The 26,495-nt window shown below is 41.1% G+C and overlaps 1 protein-coding gene across 6 annotated transcripts in view; it reads right to left on the bottom strand.

Annotated features, from left to right (window-relative positions):
* The window catches only part of AHI1 (Abelson helper integration site 1), a 248,316-nt gene that overhangs the window by 185,804 nt on the left and 36,017 nt on the right, over positions 1–26,495 (bottom strand). For 5 of the 6 annotated variants that reach the window (XR_003754689.2, XM_029052155.2, XM_029052164.2 and 2 more), the window contains exons 4-10: positions 20,560–21,164; positions 18,212–18,402; positions 17,449–17,677; positions 16,125–16,317; positions 14,115–14,210; positions 11,083–11,268; positions 8,010–8,162 (exon numbers count right to left, since the gene is read on the bottom strand). Coding sequence is in view for 5 of the 6 variants with exons in the window: in XM_029052155.2 (XP_028907988.1) it covers positions 8,010–8,162; positions 11,083–11,268; positions 14,115–14,210; positions 16,125–16,317; positions 17,449–17,677; positions 18,212–18,402; positions 20,560–21,164 (1,653 nt within the window). In the remaining variant the exon portion in view is untranslated. The remainder of the gene's footprint in view (positions 1–8,009; positions 8,163–11,082; positions 11,269–14,114; positions 14,211–16,124; positions 16,318–17,448; positions 17,678–18,211; positions 18,403–20,559; positions 21,165–26,495) is intronic. The other variant, XM_039911176.1, reaches the window with a different exon arrangement.

The raw sequence follows: 26,495 nt of genomic DNA, 5'->3' as shown, positions 1-26,495 counted from the left end.
ATTAGATTTTTGTATGTGTGGTATTTTGCCAGTGTGATAATTCAAACACAACTCTAAATTCTCCCCATAAGTAGAGAACATATGAAAAGTAAAGTTGTGTTATAAAAGGTCCAAATCCAAAGTACATAGGGTCCAAAACCTTGGCACCTAATCCAAGCTTGCCACCTATACCCCCACCTCTCTATAGGAAAGTACACTTCTTCCTCTAGCTCCCTTCTATTTGCCAATAATGCTCTTCTTCTTCCCCTACTAGCTTGTAAGCTCCTTGAGGGCAAGGGAACCTGTGTCTTCTTTCTTTTGTACTCTTCCAAGCACCAAGTACAGGACTTCACATCACACTCACTGACTGGACCAATGGATAACCTTTTTTTATGAATTTCTGAAACACTGTGGAAAAAAATATCTAATATCCGATGGACCCTCAGGGTATCAGAGGATTCATAATACTACCCTAAGAAAGCTCAGCAGGCAATGGTTGCTTTTGGCTCTTGTTTAATTGTTCAATGTTAGACATTAAGTTACAATCAGTTTTCCAAAAACATAAGGGCTGTATTCTTGGAAAATACTGTATTCAGGAGTGATACTCATCACCCTGTAGTATTCTCTAGGTTTAATGCTACATGCAATTTGCAAACAGTTTCTTCTGACACTGTGGTATCCCACATCCAGAGACTTGTATGGTAGGATATACGTTGCCTAAGTTCCTAGCAAGGTTCCACCCAAAACACGTAAAGAAAGGACACATTCTGGCAAAACTGGGTCTATTCATTTGTTTTTTGGTCTGTCTCCCCTTAGGCATGAGCTCAACAAAGACAGAACTGTCTATTTTTCTCAGTATTTCCAGGCAAGCACTCAGTACAATAGAAGCAGTGTGGCTTAGTGGAAAGAGCATGGGGTTGGGAGTTAGAGGACGTGGTTCTAATCCCAGCTATGGCCCTTGTCTGCTGTGTGACTTTGGGCAAGATACTTCAAGTCTCTGTGCCTCAGCTACCTCATCTGTAAAATGGGGATTAAGACCGTGATAACGTTGTATTTACCCCAGAGCTAAGGACAGTGCTTGGCACATAGTAAGCGCTTTACAAATACTATCATTATTATTACAATACTCTTCACAAAGCAAGTGTTCTCTAAGTAATTGATGATGTTCAAGTGAATCTATACAGAGGCAGGAATAATGCATTTTCAGCACAGAACCTGAGAAGCAGTGTGAACAAGTGGAAAAAAACATGGGCTTGGGAGTCAGAGGACCTGGGTTCTAATCCCAGCTCTGCCAACTGCTTGCAGTGTGACCTCAGGCAAATAGCGTAACTTTTCTGTGCCTCAGTTTCCTTAAGTGTAAAACAGGGATTAAATCCTACTCCTTCTTCTTTAAATGTGAGCCCCATGTGGGACAGTGACTGAAGATGGGTAAAGTGGTAGAGTATTGGATACGAAGGGGGAGGGAGGTCCAGGCAGAGGGGGAAAGAGGACAAGGGTTCAGTGGTAGCAAAGATGAGAAGGAGGCACAGAAAGTAGGTTGGCATTAGGCGTAAAGCGTGCAGATTGGGTTGAAGTAGGAGATGTAAAATGGGGATCAAATCCTACTCCCTCCTACTTAGACTGTGAGCCCCATGTGGAACAGGGACTGTGTCCAACCTGATAAACGTGTATCTATGCCCGTGCTTAGAACGTTGATTGACACATAGTAAGCACTTAACAAATACCATAAAAGAAACAACCTGGAGTTAGGAGGATCTCTATTCTAGTTTCTAATCCCGTTTATTCATTTGTGGCCTGGAGTGTTACCCTCAAGCAGGGCTGGGTCCCAATATCAGTTGTCCTTTCCTGCAATTCCAGGTGCCTCCCTGCAGATTTGGATTCAGGTATTTCTCTAACCTGGTTCCAGTTTGAGGTGGGATGGCCTAGTGGAAAAAGCAAAGGCCTGGAAGTCAGGTTTCCTGACTCTGCCACTCATGTAATGTGTGACTGTGGGCAAGTAACAACTTCCCTGGGCCTAAGTTTCCTCTTCTGAAAAATGGGGATTCCAATACTTGTTCTCCTTCCTATTTAGACTGTGATCACAGTGTGGGACAGGGACTGTGTCTGATCTGATTATTGATTGCTCAGTTACATTCTTTGAGAAATTAATGTGTGCAGAGCACCGCATTAAGTACTTGGAAGAGCCCACTGTAACAGAGTTGGCAGACACGTTCTCGATCTACTGTAGCACTTACTACAGTGGTTGGCACCTAGTAAACACTTCACAAATAACCAATTATTATTAAAAGTATAATTATTATTATTATTACTGCTATTATTATCTCTTCAATTCAGCCCAGGTGGGCCTCCTGGCCAAAGTGAAGCTGGCCTAAGGATACAACTCGAGTATTCTGATTTTTCCCCTCACCTTCACCGTCTCAACAGTTACGTTCCACAAAGATTGTAAGCTTCTCTGCTAGACTGCAAGTTTCTCCATTCATTCATTCAATCATCATTCAATTATTGAGCGCTTACTGTGCAGAGCACTGTACTAAGCACTTGGGAAGTACACTTCAGCAACAGAGATAATCTGCTCACAACAGGCTCACAGGGAAGAAGCTTCTAACTATTCTAATGTACTCTACCGAGTGTTTAGTACTGTATTCTGAACATTGTAAGCACCCAGTAAATACTACTGATTAATATTAGACTACATGTTCTGTACTCATTAGTCCTGGGCCTTAGCTACCTCTATAATGTGGAAGTTCAGTAACACTCACACACCTCCTTCCACCTGCTCAAAGTTCAGAGATGTCCTGACTGATGCTGAGATTTTGGAGGTGGCTGAAGAGACCAACATTCAGCTCCTCTAGCCTGTAAGCTCGTTGTGGGCAGGGAACGTGTCTACCAATTCTGTTATGTTGTACTCTCCCTCCCAAGTGCTTAGTACAGTGCACTACACACAGTAAGCGCTCAATGAACATTCATGATTGACTAGAGAAGCAGTGTATCCTAGTGGATAGAGCCTGGGAGTCAGAAAGAGCTGAGTTCTAGTCCTGGCTCCACCACTTGACTGCTGTGTGACCTTGGACAAATCACTTCACTTTTTTGGGCCTCAGGTCCCACATGTGTAAAACGGGGATTACGACTGTGAGCTCCATGTGGGACACGGACTATGTCCAACCTGATTAGCTTGCATCTACCCTAGTGGTTAGAACAGTGCCTGGCACATAGTAAGCGCTTAACAAATACCATTCTTAAAAAATTAACATTCCTTCCACTAATGCGTACAAAATGATCATCATTAGCTGCTGAATTTTCTACCTGTTCTTCCTGGAATGGCTTTCAACCTCCTGCTTCCATTGTTTGCACTGTGAGATTAAGGTCTACAGTTTAAGCTGACTGGGCTATGCAAGTAGCTCACAAAATTGCTTTGCTGCTCTGGGCACTATCAGATGGTACTCTATTATTTCAGCAAACCAAAAAAACAGCCTTCTGGTTCACCTCTTTACTAGGTCTTTCTTTTCTTTTTTGGGGGTATGCCACCATCAAAATCGCATATGCTTGATTTATTTATCCACAAGTGGTGATAGGTTATGCTGAACTACCTACTCTCTCTTTTCTGGATACCCAGCAACACTTATTGAAAGTTGGTTGGCTAAGACTGAAAGGCAATCATGGCACAGAAAATAACATCTTTATGTTTCCTTCCCAGTAGAAAATGCTGTTGAATGGAGCAATCGTTTATGCTGTACAAATTGTTGAAGACTTGAATCAATCAATGATGATTACTGAGCACTTACTTTGTGCAGAACACTGTTCATTCATTCATTCATTCAATAATATTTACTGAGCGCTTACTATGTGCAGAGCACTGTACTAAGCACTTGGAATGTACAAATTGGTAACAGATAGAGACAGTCCCTGCCCTTTGACGGGCTTACAGTCTAATTGGGGGAGACGGACAGACAAAACAATAGCAATAATTAGAATCAAGAGGATGAACATCTCATTAAAACAATAGCAAATAAATAGAATCAAGGTGATGTACATCTCATTAACAAAATAATAGAATCAAAGTGATATACATCTCATTAACAAAATAAATAGGGTAATGAAAACATATACAGTTGAACGGACGAGTACAGTGCCGAGGGGAGGGGAAGGGAGGGAGGAGGAGCAGAGGAAAAGGGGGGAAAAGAGGGCTTAGCTGAGGGGAGGTGAAGTGGGGGGTACAAGGGGAGCAGAGGGAGCAGAGGGAAAAGGGGGAGCTCAGTCTGGGAGAGCTAAGCACTGTTCTAGGCACTTGGGAGAGTAAAATATAACAGTTGGTAGACATGTTCCCTGATCACAGTGAGCTTACAGTCTAGAGGGAGACATTAATATAAACAAATAAATTATGGATATGTACATAAGTCCTGTAGGCCTGGGGGCAGGGAGGAGTAAAAAAAGGGTACGAGTCCAAGTGAGAGGGTGACGCCGAAGCATCACCCTCCAATAAGGCTTTGAAGGTAGGGAGAGTGATCATCTGTCCGATATCGAGAGGTAGGGCGTTCCGGGCCAGAGGGAGGATGTAGGTGAGAGTTCGGTGGCAAGATAGATGAGACAGAGGTACAATGAGGAGGTTGGTATTAGAGAAGCAAAGTGTATGGGCTGGGTTGTAATAAGAAATCAGGAAGGTAAGGTAAGGGCAGGGGTGAGGGCAAAGTGACGGAATGCGTTAAAGCCGATGATAAGGAGTTTCTGTTTGATGCAGAGATGGATGGGCAACTACTGGAGGTTGTTGAGGAGTGCGGAAACAAAGACTGAATGTTTTGTAGAATAATGATCCGGGCAGCAGAGTAAAGTGGAGACTGGAGCGGAGAGAGACAGGAGGCCAGGAGGTCAGCAAGGAAGCTGATGCAGTAATTCAGGCGAGATAGGATAAGAGCTTGGATTAATGTGGTAGTTTGGATGGAGAAGAAAGGGTGGATTTGTGATGTTGTGAAGGTTGAAGTGACAGGATTTGGTAACAGATTATGTGGGTTGAATGAAAGAGATGAGTCAAAGCTAACAGCATGGTTACAGGCTTTTGAGACAGGGAGGATGGAGGTGCTCTCTACAGTGACAGAAAATCAAAAGGATGACAGGGTTTGGGTGGCAAGAAAAGGAGTTCTGATTTGGACATTTAAGTTTGAGGTGTTGGGGGACATCCAAGTAGAGGTGTCCTAAAAGCAGGAAGAAATGCATGAATTTCATTACTTAAATCCTAGGGAATTCAACAAATGAGTTTCCTCATGGGTATTTCCAGCTAAAAAGTTCACTAATCAATGGTATTTATTGAGCGCTTACTCTGTGCAGAGCACTGAACTCTATCAATTAGGACAATATAATGGAGTTAGCAATTACGTTCTCTTCCCATAATGAGCTGAGAGTCTAAAGACCTGTACATATGTACATATCCAATATAAATGTACATATCCTTTTGCTATTTGCGTCGTCTCTCTCTAGACTTTAACCTTAATGCGGGCAGGGAAAGTGTCTACCAACTCTGTTACACTGTACTCTCCCAAGGGCTTAGTATAGTGCTCTGCACATAGCAAGCACTCAATAAATACAACCGATTGACTAATTGACTAGAGGATTAAGTTACCTAGACCTACAGATCTCTGATTAGTGACATAGGGGCATTAAAACTCCTTCCCCCTTAAGTGAACAGTCTATTTCCCAATTGTTGGGAACGAGAGGAAGCACTAACCAGTCTCTAAAATAACCATCTTTTAGGGAGGTTCCCCCCCTAACCAGAAAAACAAAAGACAGAGAAACTCAAAATCAGAGACACACCCTTGAAACACAACATGGTACACACTCTCCATGCCATAATTAGGAATGTACTCTTCAACCTAAATGTTGCTCTAAACATCGCCTGCTTCACCAAATTCAAAACTGACTCATATGAGAATTATGCTTGGTCAACCTTTTTTTCTTTCAATTTTTTTTTTTTTGGTGTTTGTAAGCGCTTAATATGTGCCAGGCAATGGAGTAAGCACTAGGATAGATATAAGCTAGTCAGGTTGGACACAGTCCATGTCCCACATGGGGCTTGCAGTATTAATACCCATTTTACAGATGAGGCAACAGAGTTCCAAAGAAGCAAAATGACTTTCCCAGGGTCACATAGCAGATAAGTGGTGGAGTCAGGATTAGAACCCAGGTCCTTCTGAATCCCAGGCCCGTGCTCTATCCACTAGGCCACACTGCTGCAATATCAAAGAACCATTATTGCAGCAGGGGTCAATTCATAGAGCAGAAAATGTATGTTGGTCATGCACGGGACTTTATAGCTGTATTAACACACAGGGATAGATCTCACTATCAGTAGCATAATCTTCGACAAAGAAGACTATAGCCATATTCATCACGCATAATCTTCGACAGTGAAGGCTACGGATGTATCTGTCACGTATATGTATATATGTGATGAATACAGCTACAGTCTTCATTGTCAAAGTTTATGCTACTGATGGTGTATATACCCAAAACACTGTACACACACTTAGTGGTACTGGCAACAGTGTTAGCTATTCAAGCTTAATGGGATGACTACAAAATCTGAAAAATTCATTCTAGGTATGAAGAGCAGTTATGATGAACAAATTTCTGTTGCTAAGAGACCAGAACCTACTACATATTTAACTTACTGAGTAATGTCATAGCAACAAATGTGATCCACACTTGACACAAAAATGAGGTACATGAATCTCTTCTAACCACCAACCCTGTTCCCATGTCCTCCCTCTGGCCTGGGGCTTCCCCCACCTCCATATAAGCTAGACCACCATTCTCCCCACCTTCAAAGCCTTATTCAAGTCACTACTCCAAGAGGCTTTCTCCGATTAAGCCCTCTTTTCCCCTACTTCCTCTCCCTTCTGCATCACCTACGCACTTGGATCTGTACCTTTAAGCACTTGATGCTAACTCTACCCTCAACCCCAATCAGTAAATCATTTGTCTATATTGTCTGTCTCTTCCTCTAGACTGTACGCTCATTGTGAGCAGGGAACTTATCTACCAAATCTGTTGTATTCTACTCTCTCGAGCTCTGCACACAGTGCTCTGCACACACTAAGTGCTCAATAAATACTACCGATTGATAGATTGAGATCCTAGAACATTGAAACTGAAAGGAATCTAAAAACTGCTCGTTACAATACTGCCTCACAGGGTGGAGCACGCGAAAAAAGAGGATGAGGATCAAGCAGATTCTATATGCTCTGATTAATTTCCACAATTTCTACATATGCACCAAGGTGTCCCAATAGCACAGCAGTGTCATGCGGGGGTAAGGCCTAAGGGCTGTACCTCTAGGTTGGGGGTGCCAAATTTTCACTATGAGAGAGAGCAGAAAAGAGAGCAGGGATTTTAGGAAGGATGAAGCTGTGAAGGAACAAGCCAGAAATCCATCATTTTGGATCTTTTGAGCCCTCATTGAGCACATCAGAGACTTGAGATATACAAGTCCGGGGACCCAGGCCCCAAGTGCTATGGGCACCATCACTCCCACTGACCCTTTGGAGAGTTAGGGCACCTCTGCCTATGGAGGGGTAGGGCACATCTGATCTCACTCAGACTTGGACCACATAGATGTTAGGCCCTGGAACCTCACTCAGGCTAGGTCAGGCAAGGCCCAGGATTAATGGGACAAGTTACAAAATTGTAGCTTGAGGAGGGTTCTTTTGCAAAGACAGGTAAACTTAACATGGTGTGTATGCTAGGAAAACACTGGTCTTCTCAGCCACAACTATCACACTGGACAAAACTGTCCCATATTGGGCTCTCAGTCTTAATCTCCATTTTACAGATGAAAGAAATGAGGCATCGAGAAGCAAAGGGACTTACCCAAGGTCACACAACATTCAAGAGGCCGAGTCAGGATTGGAACCCAGGCCCTTTTCTATCCACCAGGCCATACTTCATCTATCTTCCCAGGCCTGTGTTCTATCCACGAGGTCACACTTCTTCCTCTTCATTTCTGAAGAGGAACGACATGGGTCTTTTCAAAAGATGCCTACCTGCCCAGGCAGCCTTGACCATTTTACTAATTCCTTGCTTTTATCATCTGCATCTGATTCAGTGCCCTTCGTAGTCTCCTTCTGAAGGTCACAATACGACGTATTCCCTTGTTCCTGCTGAAGAGCCATCATAGACCGGAAAGAAGGATCAACCTAAACAGGCACAAAAATTTTCAAAGATTAGGTCCAAGTTTTTTTGTTGTTGTTCTTTTGTCTTGTTTTTTTTTTCCTAGGAAGTATAAAATATTTCAGGACCTGGATCTGTAATCTTTGGGCCTTTGATATTAGCTCCACCCCCAACCTTCAGCATTTATAATAAATAATAATAATGTTGGTATTTGTTAAGTGCTTATTATGTGCTGAGCACTGTTCTAAGCCCTGGGGTAGATACAGAATAAACAAGTTGCCCCACATGAGGCTCAAAGTCTTAATCCCCATTTTCTAGATGGGGTAACTGAGGCAACGAGAAGGTAAGTGACTTGCCCAAAGTCACACAGCTGACAGGTGGCAGAGCTGGGATTGGAACCCATGACCTTTGACTCCTAAGCCCGTGTTCTTTCCACAGAGCCACGCTGCTTCACATATATATATATGTATATATATATTTCTGAATTACATGATCTGTAACACTATATTATATATTATAAATTATTTATTTATATTAAAATCTGTGGGCAGAGAATGTGTCTGCCAACTATGTTGCATAGTAAGCACTTAGTGCAGTGCTTTGAAGAGTAAGCATTCAATAAATATCATTGAATGAATGCTCTCCCAAGCGCTTAGTACAGTGCTCTGCACTCAATAAATACCACTGCTGATGACAATGACCATCTGAAATAATCAGAGATGATCCTCCTTAGAAAATCAAATGATCAGATGAATGAAATCATGTTTAGCTCACATATTCAGGCTATCGGGCCCCATTCTCTGATTATTTAATGTTATTTTTCCAGAAGTACGCAGAGTAGCTTTAGGTAAAAAGTCATTTTGGTGTAACTACTCTGTGGATAATTAACAAGTAATAGCAATATTGAAAGCAACAGCAGGGTCCAGGGGAAAGAGCATGTGCCTGGGTATCAGAAAATCTGTTCTCCTTTCTTAAACTGTGAACCCCATGTGGGATAGGGACTGGTTCTGCCCTGATTATCTTGTATATGTTTAACAATTAATAAATGTATTAATACCGATAATTATGAAAATAATAATAATATGCAGCTTAATGGAAAGACCATGGGTCTGGGTGTCAGAAGAGCCAGGTTCTATTACTGGTTCCGTTACCTGCCTGCTGTGTACTTTGAGCGAAACGCTTAACTTCTCTATGCCTCCGTTTCTTAAATTGTAAATTGGAGACAAAATACCTGTTCTTCCTCTCTCCCTCAGACTTCGAATCTCGTGTGGAATAGGGACTTTGATATGATTTCTTGCATTTTACCTCAGTGCTCAGCAAAGCACTTGCCACAGTAAGCCCTTAGTTTATTACCATCAGGTCATTTTTTTGATTTGTAGGTTCTAAAAGAAGCAAGAAAAATTTAGGAGGATGTATAATAAAATATAGCATTGGTGCCTACAACAGAGGCAGGAAAGAGAATATATTACATCCTGTTTTACTGGTTTGGGTAATTCCTTGAAGGCAGTGACTATGCCTTTTATTTTTGCTGAATATTCTCAAGCACCTACTTCAGTTCATTCTGCACACAATGGACATTTAATAAATGTGTTTGATGATGATGATGATTATTCATGCTAACTGATAAAAGTGGACAGGGCAAAAAACACTTTACTAAGCCCAGAGGAAAGGTACAAGGATATTACTTTAATCCCTATCCTGACCTCCCAGGGTGCTCACATTCTAAAAAAGGGAGGAACTAATATATATAAAGGATGGCGATGAGAGGATGAATACAGTAGAAGCAATCAATTAACTGTGGCAACAACGACAAAAGCTGCAGGAATCTATTGCTCAAAGGAACAGTTTTCAGGGTGCTCTCATTTTCCAATGGGATTCTTTCAGGTTTCTGCCCACAATTCTTCACTGAGCAGAATGGAGACAAGGGGTTGGGGGGGGGGATTCCAGAAATGTTGTGGAGGAAAATCGGGCAGGATTTGGTGACATACTGAATATGTGGATTTAAATAGAGTGAGAAGTCAAGGATAATGCTTAGGTTGTGAGATTCAGAACCTTCGAAATGGTGATGGTGGCTACTGGGATAGGAAAGTTACGTGGAGGGGAGGATTGGGGAAAGAAGCACGTAATCCCCAAATGTAATAATAACAACAGAGGCATTTGTTAGAGCTTTCTGTGTGTGCCAAATTTTGTGCTTAGCCCTGGAATAGGGGCAGTTGCACTCATATCATACAGTCTCTGCCCACAAAGAGCTCACAGTCTAAGGGGGAGGGAGAACAGGTATTTAATTTGCATTTTATGGATCAGGAAACTGAGGCACAGACAAGTTAAGTGAATCGCCCATGGTCCGATAGCCGGCAAGTGGTGGATCCCCGATTGGAACTCAGGTCTCACAACCCCCAGTCCTTTCCACTTAGACCACACTGCCCAAGTGAGAAGCAGCATGGGCTAATGGATAGGGCACGGGCCTCAGAGTCAGAAAGACCTGAGTTCTAATCCAGGCTCCACCACTTGTCATAACCTTGGGCATGTCACTTCACTTCTGTGGGCCTCGGCTCCCTCATCTGTAAAGTGGGGGTTAAGACTGTGAGCGCCATATGGGACAGGAACTATGTCCAACCCGATTTGCTTGTACCACCCCAGCTGGTAGTACAGTGCCTGGCACACAGTAAGCACTTGAATACCACAATTATTATTATTGCTTTCCTATATTAGCAAGACAAGAGCAAAAACAAAACAATCAAACTTATTCATTAGAAAAAATAAGTAAGAATCATATGGCAACATGTCAATTTCATGAGATGAAGTACAGTTAGATTATTTTAAATAATTGATTGCCATTTAAAAAAGTAAAAATTCAAAATGTTCCCCTTAAATTTTTTAGGTCAGAATCTGGAATTATTGTATCAATATCAGCTTTACTGATCTACAAAAAGCTCATCAACTTACATGATCTGGTAGTTTTAAACCCTTTATAGTTACATACAGTGTTGAAGGATAACGATTTCTAGGACATTTTGACCACCATTCAAAAACCTCCACAACATTTAATTGTGATCTAGTCCTAGAAGGTGGGGTGTATAGTTGCAGACGAAGTTTCCCATTGATATTTAAAACTCCATTGGCTCCCACAAGCTAAGCAAAGAACAAAAAATAAAGAGTAGAAAAAGGTATTAATATCAGCAAATAAAAGAACCCAAACAAATGCAAAAACTTGTTTTGAATAAATTATGCTTTCCTGATTAGAAAGTCCAATTAGACCAGAATTAAGGGTTTTACATAATTTGAGATTAAACAGAGGAAAAAATGTAACTCAGTGAGCTAAGGAAAGGTCTTCCAACTTAAGGAAATTGGGAGTTCTGTCTTTGCCCCCACCTAGTCAAAGTTTAGCCTTAGGTAAGTTATAGTCTCTCTGGGCCTCAGTAGCTTAATCGCTTCTGCTTTCACTCATGGAATGATTGTGACAGATAGGAGTACGTAAAGTTGTTCATCTTAAAGATTGAAAAAGACGATAAAATAAGATACCAAATAACATTCCCTCTGCAATCTGTATCTACTATATACTAGAAATAACACATATGGCAGCCATTAATAATGAGCCAATTACCTCTGTGAGATATAATTTAAAAAGCTAAAATGCATGTAGTTTCATCTCCTTTTTTGCCAGTATATAGAGCAAGATAAATCTCCATGCTAAATAAAGTATGATGGGTTCATGCAATTATAGGCCTAGAAAATGGAGGCCTGTATCAGTCACATGATTTAGAAATAGATGCCTCCAATTACTCAAAAATCACAAAACAGAGGAAAGAGGAGGAGGAGGAGGAGCAAGAGCAGGAGAAAGGAGAGAAAGGAGGAGGAGGGGAAGGTGGAAGACAAGGACAAGGGGTAGGACAAGGACAAGGAGTTGAAGGAGAACAACCACCACCCTGTTATATGGTACTCTCCCAAGTGTGTAGTACAGTGCTCTGAATAAAGTAAGTGCTCAATAAATACAATTGATTGAACAAAAACAAGAACGAGAAAAAGGAAGGTATTTATTAAGTACTCACTATATGACAAGCACTGTTCAAAGCAATGGTGTAGATACTAGTTAATCACATTGGACACAGCCCCTGCCCCACATGGGGCTCAGAGTCTAAGTAGGAGGAAGGGCAGATATTGAATCCCCATTTTCCAGATGAGGAAACTGAGGCACAGAGACTCAGTCACACAGCAGGCAAGTGACAGAGCCGGGATTAGAACCCAGGACCTCTGACTCCCAGGCCTGTGCTCTTTCCACTAGGCCAACCTGCCTCTAGAAACTAAGAAATGGGAAAAAAAACTTTCCCTGCAGTTCAGAAACACTTCAAAGTAGACGAGTACACGTGCTCCTTGAGGGCTGGGATTGTGTCTAGCTACTCTCCTGAACTGTACTCTCCCAAGCACTTACTCTCCCTCTCAGGGTGGCACCTGTAGAGTTTCCAGTCCTCTACCAGTCTTGACTATGGGAGGAAGAATCAAGCAGAGGCCTACCCATTCCATTCCTAAATTGGCCAGTGACTAGCGACTGGAAGGCAAACCGCTACAAGTCAAAACTCCGCTGTGCTGGGCAGCTGCAGCGTGGGAGAGAGTCGAGGGCACAGACTCGAGTTTACTGTGTGGAAGAAAGCAATGGCAAGCCACTTCCATATTTTTACTAAGAAAACTCTATGAATATGCTACCGGAACGATTACAGATGGAGGTGGGGCACTCTGGGAGAGATGTTTCCAGAATGTCGCTATGGGTTGGAGACGACTCAGTGGCATAAGATAAAACAAGCACTTACTACAGTGTTCTACACCAGTAAGCGCGCAATCAATTTAACTGATTGGTCGATTGGTAGTGTTTGACAGTGAGACCATGTCTTTTAATCATTTGTTCTGCTCTCCTTGATATCCTTCCTTTCAGTTCATCATATAACCATTGCCTGAGTATCCTGCTTATCCTATATCCTCTACCTGAGACCTAGCCAGGGAAGAACTGTTGCTCTATTGCCTACTTTCTTGAGAAAGTAGAAGCGGCTTGGCCTAGTGAAAAGAGCATGGACAGGGCAGTCAGAGGACCTGGGTTCTAATTCCGGCTCCACCATTTATCTGCTGTGTCACCTTGGGAAAGTCAGTTCACTTCTCTGTGCCTCAGTTCCCTCAACTGTAAAATGGGGATTATGTACCTGTTCTCCCTCATACTTAGACTGTGAACCCCATGCAGGACAGGGCTTGTACAAATTACTACCCCAGTGCTCAGAATAGTGTTCGACATCTAGGAAGCACTCAACAGGTGCCATAAAAAAATAAAATGGGATAAGCGTATTTGTAAGAAATCTAGTCAAACTTATTGAGGTCTCTGAACATGACCCCGGAAACCAAGGCAGGAGAAGAATTTTTTTTTCCGTGAACTTCTCGTAGCCAGCCCTGGGAAAGGGGATGGAAGGCTAGTCTGAGAATGACCCCCTCGCCTTCAGGGAGATGCCTGGGGTTAAGACAGAGGAGAGTCCCGATAATCGGGATACAGGGATTTGGGGTTCACTAGGGAGGGACCCACAGATCTGGGCATCCCAGGAAGGGAAGAACTGGAGGGCTTCAGGAGTCAGTGAAGTCCAACAGGTGTCAGGACTCTCCTAAACTGACTCCAGAGGGCAATTTTAGACAGGATACAGCTGATGCTACACTGTAAGCTCATTCTGGGCCGGGAATGTGTCTATTATATTGTGTTATATAATCCCAAGTGCTTAGTACAGTGCTCTGCATGCAGAAAGCGCTCAATAAATACTATTATTTGATTGAGAAGCCCCAGAAATGTCAACTCTACCTCAGCTTTTAGCACAATTATTTGACTCCTAGCAAGCATTTAATACCCTATTCAGTATTATTAGTAGAGATGTGGGGAAATTTTATTTTGTCCACTACCTTTAGGACAAAAAGTCTAGCAGCTAATTTTCATTCATTTTGAACATTTTTACCTTCAAAAATGCCCAGGCAATTTTGCGAAAACCACTTTCTTGGACTTGAACTTCAGAGTTGGCTCTAGCTTCATCCATGCTTAAGAAATCAAGTATCTGTAAATATAAAGGCTTGCAAATATTAGTTCTGAATGCGTTAGATGACCAAAATTTCAACATTTTAGTTTAAAAAGCTCTTTTCACATGTTTTAAAGCAGCCTCGCAAGTGAGTACAGAAGCAATAACAAATTATTTTTTTTTTCCAGATCACATCTCCCAACATTAACATAAGAACTCTAATTAAAATTATTTGCTGATTACCTGAAAAATACCACACATAATTGAGTGAGCAAACACGTCATCTGCAAGACCGTTTTAAACAAGTTAAATACTGCACAACTGCATTGGAGTGTAGATCTGGTTTGGGATGTGAATGCATTGACTGAAATCACAGACCCCAAAAATTTCTTATAAAATAATTCAATGTACCTTCCATTTTAAATATCACAGCTAAATCTCGGGGTGCAGTTTTGTGCAGGCAGCAGCAGCAAACAGCACACAGCCTGGGCAACTTCTCTCCATAAGCGTGTCCTAGTGGAAATGTGCTTGGGAGTCTGAGGACCTGGGTTCTAATTAAGGCTCTGTCATATGCCTGCTGTGTGACCTTGGGCAAGATATTTAGCTTCTCTGGGCCTCAGTTTCCTCATCTGTAAAATGGGCATTTAATACCTGTTCTCCTTCCTACTTAGACTGTGAGCCCTATATAGGAGAGGGAATGCATCGGACCTTATTATCTGGTATCTATCCCAGCGCTTAGCAAAGGGCTTGGCACAATAAGACACTCCACAGATACCACAATTATTCATAGTAACAGTTATTGCGGGAGAGATAGTTCACCCCTTTTCCCTTAGGGGTCTGGTCCTGTGCTGCTGAATCAGGGCAGACAGGGGCAGAATCAGGGCAGACAGGGGCAGCTCTTTGACACTTTTCAAACCTTTAAAGCTTTTACAAGGCTGGAACTGCTGAACTCTGGATTGGACTGTGGGAATGGTGAAAAATCTGAAAATTGCTCCTTTAGTCATAATGTACTGCAGATTTAGTGGGCTTTTTTGGTTTTCCATGTTCTCTCATTGTATTGAGTTTTTTATCATTTTTCAGTTTTTTGGTACAAGTGTCCTTCCCCTAACTCCTCTCCCTTCTTAGTTTAGGAGGCCCCTGTGGGTCTCAGACCATAGTGCCATTATCATTAGTACAGTGCATTGCACCTAGTAGGCGTTCAGTAAATATGACTGAATGAAAAGATTCATATTCTGATCTGAAATGTAATATAATTCCCTTTTCATCAGAATAAACCATATATTCATTCATTCAATAGTATTTATTGAGCACTTACTATGTGCAGAGCACTGTACTAAGCGCTTGGAATGTACAAATCAGTAACAGATAGAGACAGTCCCTGCCCTTTGATGGGCTTACAGTCTAATATTCATAGCTAGGATCTAAATTTGGTAACAAAGTAAACTTGTTGAAGTAAAAATTTTCATGTGAACTTCGAAGATCTGCTACTATAATCTAAAAATCAAACACATTTACTGGAAGATACACAACACAACTAGTCCCAAAACCACAGATGAAATAATGAGGTTGGAAAAAAATTTGTCTTGAGGTACTCATCTTGTAGATGCTTTTCATAATTCAGAAAATGTAAACAATCAATCAATCCTCTAAACTTATTTTGAATCACAAATGCATCTGAAACTGCTGCTCAGCTGTATGGGAATGGAGAGAAGACTGGAACAGATGTCTCATGGAGACGAAAATCACGTCCACCTTCATGTAGTAGAAAACATTTTAGTTCGGTCAGAGTAACCAGATTATACAGTTACAGTTATAGTCTGGCTGTCTTCCTCAAACTCCCACTGCACCACAAAAATGGCAAATTACTATTTGTAGTATATACAACCAGGAATGAGAGTATGCAGTTAAACTGAGAAAACAGCATGAAATGCCGTAAGAACAGTGAATTTGTACCTCAAAAAACAGGATGACTATCGGGCTGTCTTCGGATTCTTGGAGGAAATAATTAAGACGCTCATTAAACACAATTTGTTCCTCCCATTCTGGAAGTCTTGACTTGAAGTATTTAAAATCATATGGTTGGGTCATAATAGGAAGAATATGTTCAACTCCCTCTTGTTCATAAAAAGATGAAACTGCCCGGTTACTGTTATGAAAAACACATTGCAGGGTTTGGAAAGCCTCATAATATCACTAAGGATTGAGCAAAGAAAAATTCATTCATTCAATCATATTTATTGAGCGCTTACTGTGTGCAGAGCACTGTACTAAGCGCTTGGATAGTCCAATTCAGCAAGAACAAATTTAGGAAACAAACTTTATAATTTATAAAATGAATTCTATATATGGCAGTAATTTTAAATATGCAATCAGAAATCACAGAAGTTCAAAAGGCAAAAAACTGTATTAGTTCCAGAACCTCAAAGCTTGAAAATAAGTAACAGTTATTGAATCTACAATTACCACTAGAAATACTATCTTGGGAGGCAGCATTAGCCTACTGGAAAGGACAAGGGCCTCAGGGCCAAAGGATCTGGGTCCTAATGCCAGCTCCACCACTTTTCTCCTGAGGAATCTTGGGCAAGTCACTTCACTTTTCTGTGTCTGTTTCCTCATCTGTACATTGCAGATTAAACCGCACTTCCTTCTACTTAAACTGTGAGCTGTACATGGGATGGGGACTGTGTCCAACCTGATTATCTAGTATCTATGTTAGAGCTTAGTACAGTGCTTGACATATAATAAGTGCTTAACAAATACCATAATTACAATCATAACTTCTCTGGAAAGAGTACAGGTTGGCAGACCATAAGGGAAACAATTAATTATGCCAATTTTATAAAGAAATGGGAACTCAAAGGGGTAAAATGATTTGCCCCAAATCCCCAGCTGAGTTAATAGTTACATTAAACATTAAACCCATCTGTCCAGGTTCTGGGCTCTATGCCCTACCAGGGTCTGGAGACTGAAAGCTCTGAAATGAAGAAAGCCACACTTTAAAAACCCCTACTCAAAGAACTTCCAGTCTAATCCACTCCCATACTTTTCCCAAGTCAGTCCCGATTGCTATTTAAAGGCAACAGTAGCACCAAAGAAAACAATTTCTTCTTAGAGTACATTTTTAAGTTTCAGAAGGGTAAAGAAGGACTGGTATGCCAGTCAAAGATCATTATTGTGGAAGAGATGCGGTCTAAATATATACACATTCATATAATGATCTCTTAAGCACGTATACACCTGCAGCACCGTGGGTCTGGAATTTACAAAATTCAATTACCTATGTTCTTTCTTGACATACGTTCCTGTATTTTGATCAATCACATGGATTTTTACCATAGGATGAGAAATCAGAAAATTTGTTCTAAGTCGATCAGTTCGATGAATATAGATTCCCAGAACGTGGGAATCATCAAATCCACACTTGGACTGAGTTGAAACCTCTGGTCTTGTCGCTTCTTGGATAATATTTTTGCTGGGTTTTGTGTCCTTTGTGTTATCTTCTGAAACTATAAGAGTGGAAGAAAATTATAAGTTTCTACTAACATAAATTTGAATATGAAAGGCCACGTATTTTGGGCAGATTGAATGACATTTTTGGTATCCCTAAAAAGAAAAACGGTAATAAATTTATAGAATTGTAGAAAGAACAAATCTGATTGATGTTCAAAAACATGAGTTATTACTTTCCAGTTATGGAAGGAATCATCTATTGTTCATGTGAGAGTCATTCATTTCTCAACTTTATAAGCCAAAAAACCCAAAGAAAGGAAAACAGAGAAAAAACACAGCAACAGGTATAGGCTTGACACTTTTGGCAAAATACAGTGATATTGTTTTAAACACAGAAACTTTGCCCAAATTGGCAAAATTATTAAAAATGCAGGTTTCATAGGTGCAGAAACATGCATGTGTGCTAAAAGAGAATAAGGATAAAATATACTGTACATAAGGGTTTCCAATTTCTTCTTACTTATATTATGTTTTGGCTCCTTGACTACTGGCAAAGTTATCTAAATTGAATTGACTTTTAAATCACAAACCTCTTTTGGATTTCTTTGCTGCCTTCCTTGCTTTAGGTGTTGGCAGTTTTATGTCATCTTCTGTGCTTTGTTCTTCTGTCTTCATTTCATCATTCTGACTGAAAACTGATGCAGGCACTCCCTCTAAGGACTTCTTTTTATTGAAATTATCTTCAACTGGAATTTGTTGCAGTTCAGAGAGGGACATTGCACTGTAATGTAACACAGTACTTACTTTTCCTCATAAAATAGCATTAAGTATCTTCATGATGCTAGGTTAAACATTTTTAATAAGAAGTATAATAGCGGGTGCTAGCGTATATTATAGAGTTTTGGAAATTGCTGTTAACTACAGCATTTTTCTTCCATTTACCCTCATATATTGTAAACTCCTTAAGAGCAGGCAGGGATCACATCTTTTAACCCTATTGTTTTCTTCCAGGTGTTAAAAATAGTGTTCTGCAAAGCATAAACATTCAGAAAGTATTGCTGACTGAAATTAATAAATAAAAATAAAGACATGAGAAATTTCTCAAGAGCAGAAAATAAACTTTTGAAAATCATTTCCATTTTTATTAAAAATAGAAAAATCTCCCAAATAATCCTGGTGAAATATAATTAAAATTTTGTTATGCTAAAGCTTAAAAAATTCATAATGTTAAGTCTTGGCTAAATTAAAACAAAAAAACCACCCAAACTTTTAAAGAACAAAATAAATTAAACATAAAACAGGCATGAAATATTTACAACTAGAGTGGCCAACAGAAATAAATTTAGCATACACTGTACTCTACAATGGGGTTGAGTTTAAAAATGCCTACAAGGGGTAAAAGTTCTAAGATGATGGTGGGAGGATTTAGTCTGAGGAGAAGATAAATGATAGGGAAAAGACTCCTGGAGTAGGAGGGATTTCAGAAAGGCTCTGAAGACGGGGACAGCTGTAGTATTCTGGATTTGAAGGGAGAGGGAGTTCTAGGTAGGAGGAAGGGCATGAGCTAGGGATTGGAACTTCAACTATAAGCTTGTTGTGGGCAGGGAATGAGTCTGACTATTGTTATACTGTACTCTCCTAAGAGCTTAGTACAGTGTTCTGCACACAGTAGGCTTTCAATAGATACGACAATGAATGAGAGAGATAGGTCATGAGGCACAAAGAGAATATGAGTCTGGGAAGAATGGAGAGTCTAAGTGGAGGCTGAGAAGAGAGAGGAGCTGAGATATTGCCTTAAAGCCAAACGTCAGGAGTTTCTATTGAGCTGGAGAAAATAGGTAATCACGGAAAGATTCTAAGGAGTGGAGAGATGTGTGCAGAATGACAGATTAGAAAGATGATCCAAGAGGCGGGTGAAGCAAAAACTGCAGAGGGGAGGGGTTAGAGGTAGGGAGGCTGGCGAAGAGGCTGGAACAGTATCCGGGATATGAAAAGTGCCTTGTCACATCCAGGGACGTGGCCATTTAGATGGAGAAAAAGAGGACAGCCCCAAGAAATACCCTGGAGGAGAAACGGACAGAATTAAGTTACAGACCGAATGCGGAAGTAGAAAGAGATCAAGGAGTCAAGGATAATATCAGTATCACGGGCTTCAGAGACATAGAGGTGGAGGTGGTGTCAAATATGAGGGGAAAGTTAGGTGAAAGAGAGGATTTGGGAGAGAAGAAGAGGAATTCAATATTCATCATTTTGAGTTTAGGCCTTGTGGGGCATCCATGTGGAAATGTCTTGTGGACAAGAAGGGATGTGAGACTGCAGCTGGTGAGAGAGGTCAGGATTAGTGAGGCAGATTTGGGGATTATCCTCACAGAGATGGTAGCTGAAGCCATGAGTTGAGTACAGGGTAACAACTGCTACCAGGACACGAAAGGACCCACTCTTCCACAAAATCACCACACCCGGGTGGAGGCGCCTCCCTGGAAGTGAGATGTGGACCCTCTTCCCATATCAGATCCATTCAGACATATTCTGAATTTGGATATTTTCATCTGGGGGTTTGCTCCTGCTGATAAGGGGCAGAAATGGCTTGAGCGGGGAGTGAGAGTAGGGACATACTCTGCCTAGGCAGAGCAACAACGTCTCCAAAATGGGGATAATTACTAATATCCTTTCCTTGATACTATTCAATCAACTCAATTTGCAAAAAATTAATGTTTGCCTCACATATGCTGATATGCTACAAGATTGTTTTAGCGAAAGTTCAGAAGGCAATATTTACATATAAAGGGAATATCATTTAAAAGGAATTTATGAAAACATGGATATTGGAAGTTGTTTCATATTAGACACATTTTTCAAAATTAAATCATTCCACCAGCCTAAGACTTTGAAACATTCTCACAGTTCTGGCAGAAGTCATAATTTATCACCGCTGTACCTTGTCTCGGCTTCAGATGTTAGAGGAATTTCTTTTTTCTTTTTCTTTTTTTTTCCTACTTCATTTTTCAATACAACCTCATGACTTTGAACATCAGTGGAAAATTCAGACATCTGTTCTTTAAGTTTCTTCCTTATTTTCCTTCTAATTGCATTTGCCTCATCCTCAGCCACTTGCAGCTCATAGGCTTGAATTAACTGTTCTTCCTCATCTAATTCAGTTATAACTCTCACTTCTGGCAAGGCATTTTTTATCTTGTCACCTTGTGGATGAGGTGCACCTGACTGTGATTTACTTCTGCGGGCTTTGGGGGAGTCATCATTAATCTTCCTTTCAAAACTCTCCTGTAAAGTTTTATGTGCATTTTCCTCCTCATTAAATTGTTCTTGCAATACTGTTTTCTTTTTCTTCTTGTTTGTCTTGATTTGCTTGTTTTCTTCTCCACTGATGACATCGATGTTTGCTTTATCAGCCACTGAGCTTTCTTCTCTTGGTTTGTTTTTGGTGAAGCCCAGGCTCTTCTTGGGATGGTAGATAGTGTTGATAATTACCTCATCATTTCCAGATCCTTTACCTAGATCAAGATCACTTCTAAAGGTGTCAAGCTAGGAAGAGAACACAAATAAAAGGGAAAAAAGTCTTTTGAACTTGCAGGAGGCAAGAAGCACATATTTATTGCATAATATTTTGTGAACCGAAAAATATGAAAACTCCTATTTTCCTTTTTGTCTCGGCCCACATAAAGTAATGAACTGTTTAATTTCCAAGCAAAAAAGCTTGTATTAGAAGTACATTCAAAAATTCTGTGCCCGAACCTCCATATAAAGAGAAAGAACTGGGACAACCTGATACAGACAGAGAATAAAACCTCTATCAGGGCCAAGTCCATCGGAGATACCTGTTTCAACAATTCGGTAATTTTTGTGGATGAAAGTCCATCCACATCCTAAGGGAACAAACGTCACATATCCTCCAAGAGACCTCCTGACTAGGCCCTCATTTCCTCTTCTCCCACTCTCTTCTGCATTGCCCTCGCATATGGCTTTGCACCCCCTCTTCACCCCTTTCTCAGCCTTATATACATAGCCATAATTTATTTATCTATATTGCTCTCTGGTCTCCCTGCCTAGACTGTAAGTTTTTCGGGGGCAGGGAACGTGTCTACTAATTCCATTATACTGCCCTTTCCCAAGCGCTCATTATATTGCCCTCTCTCAAGCACTTAGTACAGTGCTCTACGCACAGAAAGCATTCATAAATACAACTGACTGATCGACTGGTAAGGGCCAAACGGAAAGTTTATTCTGAAGTCCGGAATCTAGGCCTAATTTATCCTAGAGCCAGCCTCCCAGTCAGAATGCAGTATCTAAGAGCTGAGCCGGCCCCTGAGCCACGCCGATTAGACCGTAAGCCCGTCAAACGGCAGGGACTGTCTCTATCTGTGGCCGACTTGTTCATTCCAAGCGCTTAGTACAGTGCTCTGCACATAGTAAGCGCTCAATAAATACTATTGAATGAATGCCAAGTAGAATCAGAATGGCCCGGAATTCATTTCAGAGGAATAATGAGGTGATTATGCAGCTAGCTGCAGTGGAGTATAGACTCTACGGTACCAGGGACCTCTATACAACCTGTAATCTGAAGAACAATAATACAGATATTAACAGCACTTTAGTCACCATGCCAGGACTCCTCTGGTCCAAAACTAACCAAAATGAGGAGGGAGAGGCTACCTATGGTACGGTGCGGCTGGAGGGATGAGGGAGGAGGAGGCCGTGAGGAACATACTTGAACCCGATCCAACCTAACCGGCCCAGTATATTCCTGGGAATCTTGGAAGATGCAATAATAATAATAATACTATGAGAAGCAGCATGGCGCAGTGGAAAGAGCATGGGCTTTGGAGTCAGGGCTCATGAGTTCGAATCCCGGCTCTGCCACTTGTCAGCTGTGTGACTGTGGGCAAGTCACTTAACTTCTCTGTGCCTCAGTTCCCTCATCTGTAAAATGGGGATTAAGACTGTGAGCCCCACGTGGGACAACCTGATTCCCCTGTGTTTACCCCAGCGCTTAGAACAGTGCTTTGCACGTAGTAAGCGCTTAACAAATACCCACATTATTAATCGTATTTGCTAAGTGCTTACTATATGCCAAGCACTGTTCTAAGCACTGGGGAAGATACAAGGTAATCAGGCTGGACACATTCCCTGTTCCACTTGGGGCTCATAGGCTTAATCCCCATTTTACAGATGAGGTAACTGAGCCACAGCAGACAAGTAGCAGAGCCGGGTTTAGAACCCACATCCATGCTGCTTCATACAGATCAAAGCTGCCCCAGCCAGATATCTTGATTCTATTTAGTTGCCATTGTTTTTACGAGATGTTCTTCCCCTTGACGCTGTTTAGTGCCATCGTTCTTGTCTGTCCGTCTCCCCCGATTAGACCGTAAGCCCGTCAAACGGCAGGGACTGTCTCTATCTGTTGCCGACTTGTTCATCCCAAGCGCTTAGTACAGTGCTCTGCACATAGTAAGCGCTCAATAAATACTATTGAATGAATGAATATCCATATGACTCGACTTAATAATAATAATAATGTTGGTATTTGTTAAGCGCTTACTATGTGCCGAGCACTGTTCTAAGCGCTGGGGTAGACATAGGGGAATCAGGTTGTCCCACGTGGGGCTCACAGTCTTAATCCCCATTTTACAGATGAGGGAACTGAGGCACAGAGAAGTTAAGTGACTTGCCCACAGTCACACAGCTGACAAGTGGCAGAGCTGGGATTCGAACTCATGAGCCCTGACTCCAAAGCCCGTGCTCTTTCCACTGAGCCACGCTGACTCACTGATTGCCAACTAGGAGGCTTCTGTAATAATAATAATGATAATGTTAGTATTTTTTAAGCGTTTACCATGTGCCGAGCACTGTTCTAAGCGCTGGGGTAGATACAAGGGAATGAGGTTGTGCCAAGTGGGGCTCACAGTCTTCATCCCCATTTTACAGATGAGGGAACTGAGGCCCAGAGAAGTTAAGCGACTTGCCCAAGGTCACACAACTGACAAGTGGCATAGCCGGGTTTAGAACCCACGACCTCTGACTCCCAAACCCGGGCTCTTTCCATTGAGCCACATCCCTTCAGTACCAGTCAGTGGTACTTATTGAGCACTTACTATGTTCAGAGCACTGTACTAAATGCTTGGGAGTGTTCAATACAACAGAGATAGCAGACAATATGACAAACACATCATTGTGCCCATTCCTCTAAGCACTAGTTAATTCATTTGCTCATTTGCTAAGAGGCTACTTTGCCATCACCTAAGTATAGCCAGAATCTAGATACCCGAAATCTTTATCCATCCACTTTGTGTCTCTGAAAAAAATCACATTATCTCTTTTAGCCTTATTTACAGCATCAATAAAATGATGAAACACTTTTGCTACCTATTTAGTGAAGAGGGAGAGAAAAAAAATAAAAGGATGAGCGTGTCCGTACAATACTCTGAGGTTCCTGGAAGAAATGTGCTTGATGGCAAAATTATAATTTTATCTTTACATCAAAATGTGCATTTAAAAATAAAAATCCATAGGACTGTCCTGCCATTGATTCTAGAATGCCTCTAGTCAGTGAGATGCTGAAAGTAACAAAGTCTCTTTTTTGATGCTGAAATTATATTCTATTTCTCCCTTAGAAGCAACTTGGTCTAATGGAAAGAAAATGGGGCTGGGACTCAGGCACCTTGCTTCAAAGTTTCTTCTGCTATGCTATGTAACTATAGGCAATGTTTACGATTAATGAGAAAGGCCCCATGTAAATTCAAGGTGATTATATTATTATTGGTATTACTACAGCTGCTTGCACCTCAAAATTTGATACAAAAATGATTCTCAAGAACAAGTTTCTCATACTATTTTATCCTAAAAGACTACCAGACAAACAAATAAAAAAGAAAAGACTTTATTCAGAAATGCCAGTGGACTTTTAGAGTTATTTTCACACTCTTTCCACTCGTATATATTTTAGAGTTCTTATATGAGTAAGGAATATCAGTAAAAGACTCATCTAGTCTGGCCACTTCAATTCCTGTGAAGCAGTAAGAGAAAACAGTCAGGAAGTTATCGATATAAAATGAAAGATAAACCAATAGGATAAATGACAAACAGAAAAGGTTAAACTAAGTGCAAGACTTCCAGGTAACAGATAATCCACTGGTTCACTACACAGTCGATTTTACCTCAAGGTGTAAAGCTAAAAGAAAATTATATTATACTATTAATCTATATATTTTTTCCAGTAAATGAGTGCTGAGTTTAGGTGAGGAGCAAATCAGCCTTGTCAGCAATGGATGATGTGTGTGTGTACTCTCATGGTCTTTTAAACAATTCCATAAAGGTGTTGGTAACTGCCTTCAACTACTGTTTCATCCAAGTATGTTGACTTGCCTGCGAAGGCAAAGATTACATCTTATACTTTTTTGTATGTCCCATGCGCACCGATAAAATATACTGTCCAATACAAATAGTAGAATTGTTCTGTGGTTGAAAGATGAGAATGCATCCATTATTAATTGTACTTTCCAAGCGTTTAGTACAGTGCTCTGCGCACTGTAAGTGCTGAATGAATATGATCGAATGAATGAATAAATGAATGAATTGACAGCATCCCTCTTGCACACTTTTTGAAAACAGGAGTGCAGTTTTTCTGCCCTTCTTGCCAGTGGACTGAGCAATGCTCAGATGAATGGTCAACAGGAGATAGGTAGGTCCTATCGCTAGCAGGACATGTGATTGAGTTGTTTTTGTTGTAGTGGTGATTGTAAGCTCCTTGAGGGCAAAGACCATGTCTACTTATTCTACTGTACTCTTTCCTAACTGCTTAATACAGTGCTCCGCACAGAGTTAGCCCTCAAAAAATACCACTGGTTGACTGAATGGTGATGGTTTGCATGACACCATCCACAGCCCCTTGCTTAACTCCTTAGAGTATAGTACAATACACGCTTGGGGATAAATGACAATAGTCAAGCACTATTCAAGACTAAAGCAAGTGCCGAAAGGGAGGCAAGCCAAGGAACAGGTAGGGAGATACTGTTAGATTACACCAAGGGGTACGATTTAAGGTACACTGGCCTCTGCTCTGATTTACTTTGCGTGCATTATGGAATTCTAGGAAGAAGAATAGGTCTCAAAGAAAATGACATGTAAATACATGCATATCTCAAAGATTTGGGTAGGACCCTGATTTGAAAGACATCTCTGCAGTCAAGGAAAATGGAGAAGCACCCATATCTGAAGGCATTTCTGCAGAAATCTATGGGCAAGAAGAGGAGCAAATCCTCATCTAGTTGCATGAATTTTTCTTCAACATAAGGATCACTGAGGAAATGCCACAGCACCTCAAAAAGCCATCACAATCAGCGCCATCTGCACAAAGAAAGGAGAGATGACAGTGGGAACTACAGGGGAATCTTCCTCTGCTTTCCATTCTGACAAGATTCTGGGCAGAATCATTGCAAAAGGACTACTCAAAAACCTAGTCAATGGTGCACTACAGAATCACTAGTGAATCAGACCAAATTAGCTCTATGTATATCTATCTACATATATGAAGAGCTCTTCACCCTGACCTCCATCAACAAATAGTATCTACTAAGCCATTAGGTATCCTAGGGAAATAGAGGATTGTAGACATAAAATGTTACTGAAGTTAAATTATTGAAAGCTTTATATTTTCATCTGTTATTGAACACAGAAACTTTCATTCATTCATTCAATAGTATTTATTGAGCGCTTACTATGTGCAGAGCACTGTACTAAGCGCTTGGGATGAACAAGTCGGCAACAGATAGAGACGGTCCCTGCCGTTTGACGGGCTTACGGTCTAATCGGGGGAGACGGACAGACGAGAACAATGGCACTAAACAGCGTCGAGGGGAA

This window comes from Ornithorhynchus anatinus, chromosome 2 (assembly GCF_004115215.2).
Source record: "Ornithorhynchus anatinus isolate Pmale09 chromosome 2, mOrnAna1.pri.v4, whole genome shotgun sequence".
NCBI lineage: Eukaryota > Metazoa > Chordata > Mammalia > Monotremata > Ornithorhynchidae > Ornithorhynchus > Ornithorhynchus anatinus.
This window is presented reverse-complemented; position numbering and strand designations above follow the sequence as displayed.